The sequence below is a fragment of the Octopus bimaculoides genome, chromosome 20, assembly GCF_001194135.2.
Source record: "Octopus bimaculoides isolate UCB-OBI-ISO-001 chromosome 20, ASM119413v2, whole genome shotgun sequence".
Taxonomy (NCBI): domain Eukaryota; kingdom Metazoa; phylum Mollusca; class Cephalopoda; order Octopoda; family Octopodidae; genus Octopus; species Octopus bimaculoides.
The window spans coordinates 17,767,419-17,773,720 of record NC_069000.1 but is presented as its reverse complement, the minus strand read 5'-3'; the positions used below and the strand labels follow the sequence as shown (position 1 = coordinate 17,773,720).

General features: G+C 36.4%; 1 protein-coding gene across 1 annotated transcript in view; it reads right to left on the bottom strand.

The window, feature by feature from the left end:
• Nucleotides 1-742: 742 nt before the first annotated feature.
• Nucleotides 743-6,302, bottom strand: part of LOC106883416 (RNA cytosine-C(5)-methyltransferase NSUN2) — a 54,935-nt gene continuing 49,375 nt past the window's right edge. Inside the window, exons 16-20 of the mRNA XM_052975205.1 lie at nucleotides 4,481-4,561; nucleotides 3,926-4,064; nucleotides 3,580-3,619; nucleotides 2,208-2,335; nucleotides 743-1,109 (exon numbers count right to left, since the gene is read on the bottom strand). Coding sequence (XP_052831165.1) covers nucleotides 832-1,109; nucleotides 2,208-2,335; nucleotides 3,580-3,619; nucleotides 3,926-4,064; nucleotides 4,481-4,561 — 666 coding nt within the window. The 3' untranslated portion in view covers nucleotides 743-831. The remainder of the gene's footprint in view (nucleotides 1,110-2,207; nucleotides 2,336-3,579; nucleotides 3,620-3,925; nucleotides 4,065-4,480; nucleotides 4,562-6,302) is intronic.

Below are 6,302 nucleotides of genomic sequence, written 5' to 3'. Positions count from 1 at the left end.
TCCAGCAGGGCCACAGTCAAATGACTGAAACATGTAAAAGAATAACAGCAAGGCATTTTGTCCAACTTTAACAATTCTGCCAAACTACTGCCCTATAATAATAATAATCCTTTCTACTATAAGCAGAAAGCTGAACATTTTGGGAGAGAGGACAAGTCGATTACATTGACCATAGCATTTGACTGGTAATTGTTTTTAGTAACCTTAAAAGGTTGGTAGAATTTGAACATATAAAACTGGAAGAAATGTGCTTAAGCATTTTGTCCAATCCACTAACACTTCTGCTAGCTCACCATTCTACTGCTGCTGCTGATCTTTTCTACTATAGGTGCAAGGCCTGAAATTTTGGGGTAGGGGACCAGTCGATTACATTGACCCCAGTTCTTGATTGGAACTTATTTTATTGACCCTGAAAGGATAAAAGGCAAAGTTGAACTCAGAATGTAAAGACAGACAAAATACAAGTAAACATTTTGCCCAGCATGCTCAGCTCACAACTTTGATGATGATGATGAATATAAATATGTTTGAGAAAATAGATCAATATCTGCATTTCAACGACAACAGTAAACTCGATCCTTGTAATAAAGTCTATAAGGTTAGGCTTCTTTTAGATCACCTAAATGATCAATTTTGCCAATTTGTTGGCAAAAGATAAAAGATCGTTATGCCTGATCAGAACTGCTTTAAAGCTCAACAACAACATAAAACGATGATGAAAATTGAAAGCGGAGATGTGACAGATTTTAATAATTTTTTTTTTTATTCCTTTTTAGATGACATCTTAAATGCATCAAGAATGATGAATATGATGTAATGAATACAGGAGTTCTAATTTGAAGGTTTAGTTGACGATGGAGTCTCTGCATCTACCTCCATCACTTCTGGAGGTACATCATTGCCAACCAAACCATCTTTGGAGTCCTTCTCTTTCTTCACACCTTCCTTTTTGATTTCTTCCTCCTCCTTCACGTCTGGCTTCACCTTCTTTGCATCTTCCTTTTCTATTTCCTCTTCAGAATCATTACCATCAACAGCAGCAGTATCATTAGCATTGACATTGTCCATATTTTCTGTATTCTGCTCAGTTTTTGCTTGAGCCTCTTTACCTGAAAACAGAACAATTTCATGACACAGAAACCAACAATAACAGACACAGTTAATCAATTACTAAAAAGTCTTACCTATTTTTAAAATCAAAACTTTACAACTCCATAGCCACTGAACCTTAACTAGGTATTACATATATCACCTTTACAATGTGATAATCAGATACTAATTCACAGTGTTCCTTATCTTTTTATCATTGTAACCCAGTTTGGTAAACCAATTAACTTCTATGACCATTTTTTTGAATGCAGGCATGGCCGTGTGGTGAGAAACTTGCTTCTCAACCACATGGTTCTGGGGTCAGTCCCACAGTGTGGGAAAGTATCTTCTACTATAGCCTCAGGCCAACCAAATCTTTTTATTATTATTATTAAAACAGTGAGCTGGCAGAATTGTCAGCACGCTGGGCAAAATGCTTAGCAGCATTTCATGTCTTTATGTTCCAAGTTCAAATTCCGCTGAGATCAACTTTGCTTTCATCCTTTAGGGGTTGATACAATAAGCACCAGTTGATCACTAGAGTTGATGTAATCAACTTACCCCACCTTGGAAATTACAGGCCTTGTGCTAAAATTTGAAATCATCATCATCATCATCGTCATATTGATAAGGTGGCAAGCTGGCAGAATTGTTAGCATACTGGATGAAATGTCTAGCCGTAATTTGCTCGTTGCTATATTTTGAGTTCAAATTCTGCTGAGCTTGACTTTGCCTTTCATCCTTTCGGGGTCGATAAATTAAGTACCAGTGAAACACTGGGTCGATGTAATCGACTAGTCCCCTCCCACCAAATTTCAGGCGTTGCGCCTTGAGTAGAAAGGATTAGTGTTATTATTGATGTTGTTAGCAATGTTATATGGCTGAATACTAGGTGTTTAGATTCACTAGCTCCTGGCAATAAGGTCTGTTAATTATTTTTCAGGCTTGTCTTTCTTTATTAGTCTAAACAGTTTTGTTTCCCCCCACTCCCGTGTGCACGCATGCATATATACTGTATGTATATGTCTGCAAGTGAGAGGTGCCAACTGTCTTGGTCAATCATAGGTGAAAAATACACAAAAAAAATAAATAAATAAAATCCAAATGGTTTAACTTACGTAAATCTTCAAATTCTACTCCACACAGCCTAAGATAATGAGCTCGTTCATGTTTCCCCACAAATGAACGGACTGAAGTTTTACCTTTCCAACCACAAAAGATCAGTTGACATTCTGGTTGTGGATCACTGTCAAAGAAGACAAAGAGAGAAATAAGACATAATTTCACAGAAGATTAATAATCAGAGAAACAGAAAAATTCATAGTGTTATTTATCATTTAAATTTTTTTTATCAAACATGGTTATTCGTCTGTTCTCTTTTCAATCCTTACAGCTATGAGAAATATCAAATGATACAATCAACCGACAAACAAGCCGATTAACCAATCAAAACGCTAGTGGATCATATCTTATCACTAGTATTGATATGTTTCATCCATGGCCAAGATAACTGAGCTCTACATAGGGATCACAGGATGGTAGTTTAATTCCAGGCAGAAAGCAACAGCAATGTAGAATTACAGGGACATAAATACACCAACACCAGCTGTCAAGTGGTGACAAGAGACAAACACAAATAAAGACACACGCATACACATATGATGGGCTTCTTTCAGTTTCCATCTACCACATTCACTCACATGGCTCTTGGTCAGTCTGAGGCTAGAGTAGAAGATAGTTGCCCAAGTGGCCATGCAGTGGGACTGAACTCAGAACCATGTGATTGGAGGGCAAGCTTCTTACCACCACACGGTAATGCCTGCATCTATCTATCTATCTATTTAAATATAGACAAATTCATCATACTTGCCTGAGTATACAAAATGTAAAAAGCTGGAACAAATACTGAGAAGCATTTCATCTAAAGCTCTAACAGATTCATCAATCCACTGCCCTGGGTTGCATCTATAATTTATCAACCCCAGGATGCACTATTGACTTTTGCAGATTTGGACCCTCAGACACACAAAGAATGGAAACAAATAACAATGTATCTTATCCATACTCTAAAGATTTTGCCTATTCATTGCCTCAGTACAAAGCTAATATCTTGGAAATATCCAGGAAGAATTGGAGCAACAATGCCAGGTAGTCTTAAACTGACATGCTAATAGAAGACAGGTGAGAGTGTCGTAACATTTAGACGGGAAAGTTCAATGAGAACTTTGGTAATATAAACATATAAATGGTTTCAAATTTTGGTACAATGCCAGTAATTATGAGGATGGGGTTAGTCAATTACATCAACCTCAGTGCTCAGCTGGTAGTTACTTTATCAACCCTGAAAGGATGAAAAGTAAAATCAACCTCTGCAGTATTTGAAATCAGGATGTAAAGAACCAGAAGAAATGGTGTTAAGCATTTTGTCCAATTCCCAAACAAGTCTGTCAGCTCACTACTTTCATGAATATATTGATGAACCGTGCTTACCTTTCTGTTGGTTCAAAGATAAAGATACAACTTCCAGGTTCTATAAGAAATAAAACAAATAAAAAAATGGTCATGAAATTAGTAAGAATGGGTGAAACACGTAAATGAATGAATGATTTACTTTACGAATGTACTTTCATTTCACCAAACAAATACAAATAAAATATATCACCTTTTTTGAAAAAACGTGTGATGTTGCATTATTAGAGAGACATGATTAAGTATGATCCACTGGATGTGTAAAATGAAGATGACAGGGAAAAAGAATCCAGATAGAAGAAGGAGACAAAAAAATGCACAGAATTTTAAAATGTACACAAAGGTAAATGAAAAATGAAGTACATACCCAACGATGTCACCTGTTTGTAACAGACATCACTTAGCTTGGACAAGTAGGGGTTTTCTTGCCCAAGGAGTGTGATAACGTCTTCTTTGGCAATGGTTACACGTCTTAATGGGAAATACTGGTGCAGGCATGCTAAGCCCTGTAGAAAACAAATATATCAAGTCAATATTATCATTATTGCTAAGGTGGCAAACTGACAGAGTAATTAGCATGCTAGGCATGCTCCATCAAGAAAGAACATGAAGCAAAGCAAGCATCAAAATTAGTCATTTTACTAGATCCTTCTAAATACTTGGTTATTTTCCAAACATTGAAAACATAGGCAGTATTTCACTGGGAAAATGGTTATGAAAAGTTTCATGCAGAAGCAACTAAAGGCTTTGTCTCTATAAAGAGTTAATACCCCAATATAGTTTTCAGTTATTTTTCTAAGCCATTCTGAATCCTTGATTATTTTGAAAAGGAACAGAAATACAAGAACAGTCAATTGTTAAAGAAAAATAGGAGCCCATAAAATAGTTGACAAAAGAGATGACAATAAAAAAATCTGCTCACCTCCTGATTTATTCTGAAGTCACACTGAGGAACAAGTGGAGACGGACTACGGCCAAACATTTTAACTCCAACATTTATTATCTGAATATAACAAGAGAAAAGATCAAAATTATAAGGTATATTTTGGTATAAATAAAACTAAGATTGTCTAAGTTTATGGTTTCTATACACGCTTGCAAGAAAGTGTAGAGTCTGCGATGGGTGTGTGTATGTATTTGGGTGACCATTAGACCAGGTGTAGCTGTCTTTTTGGGATATGGGTTTTTATGAATTCTTATTTCTTTTCTTATTTCATTTCTGTTTTCCGCATGTATGGTCAAAACCAAGCTGTCATCATCTCTTGAAATCATACAAGCACCTAATAGGACTGATGAGGACAATTTCACCAGTTAGACAAAAGCAGTAAGGAGACATATTAAGTAATCTTTTGAGAGTTTGAAATTGTGAAAAAAATTTAAGAACCTCTGCATGAGACCAGTACCATGGTTTTATGCTTGCAACAACTAGACAGCAGTCTGAGTTGATATTATTGACCCTAAGTGGATGTGAACAGAAGCTAAGTCTGCTATCTTTACTTGATCCACCCAGCTACAGGTACTGAGATATTGGAGCTAATGTCACAGTCATGTACACATACAAATAAATGCACATAAAATCTTTCCTTAGGCATAGGCATGGCTGTGTGGTAAGAAGCTTGCTTTCCAACCACATGGTCCCGGGTTCAGTCCTCTCTCACAAAATATCCTTACTCTATTCATTATATAAAAAAAAAAGTAAAGATCCCCTTCAGTCAAGAATGACCACGGGATTGCACCTAGAAAGGTCCCCTCCAAGACACAAGTCCACGCAAGGTTGTTTATGGAAGACCAACAGTTGCCCATGCATACCAGCTTCTTCTCTCCACACCAGTGATATTGTCCAAGGGAAAGGCAAAGGCCTTTACAGCTTGGCACCAGTGATGTCAGAACTCATTTCTACAGCTGTGTGAACTGGAACAACATGAAAAATGAGTGTCCTGCTCAAGAACACAACACACAGCTCAGTCCAGAAATCAAACTCACTACCTCATGATTGTAAGCCTGACGCTCTTACTACTGAGCCATGCACCTTCACTCTATTCATTATGATATACAACTATACCACCTTTCTGTGGGTACATTAATGTATCATTAAGAAATTCGTTTCTGATCACAAAGTATCAAGTTCAATCTTACTGTGTGATACCTTGGCTAACAGCCTTCTATCAAATTCTTGGGCAGACCCAAATTTTTTGAGTTAAATTAGGTAAGTGTAAGCTCTGTGAAAGCCTGCTGGATGGACTGTACTTGTAATTTGAAAGTCCAGTTTTGTTATAGTGTCCTAGTGAGTCTGTCTGAAGATTATAATAATGGCATAGATATCTAACATTATAATAAAATAATTTTTATTTGCCTGTCGTGGTACTTAAATGAGAATGAGATGTAAGGTGACAATGTTTTTAAGATTCCGGTTCGAATGACATGAGTGTTTTTGTTTCACTTTTGACACGTAATACTTAAATAGTGGAAGAGATATGATGTTGCTGTGGGCTGGAAGTATGCAAGAAGTTAAGATTTTTTTTTACTAAAACACAACCGGGACCCGAAGTAAGGCATGTGTAAAATTTGAATGAAATTAGTTGTGTAGTTCTGGAGTTTTAGGGATTCACACAGACAGACAGACATACATTCTCAAGTTTATATATATATATAGATAGATAGATAGATAAATAGATAGTTTCATCAATTGAACAACTGGAATCTTCATTTGTCAAAACCAACAAGTGAGTCATTCATTTATTCAT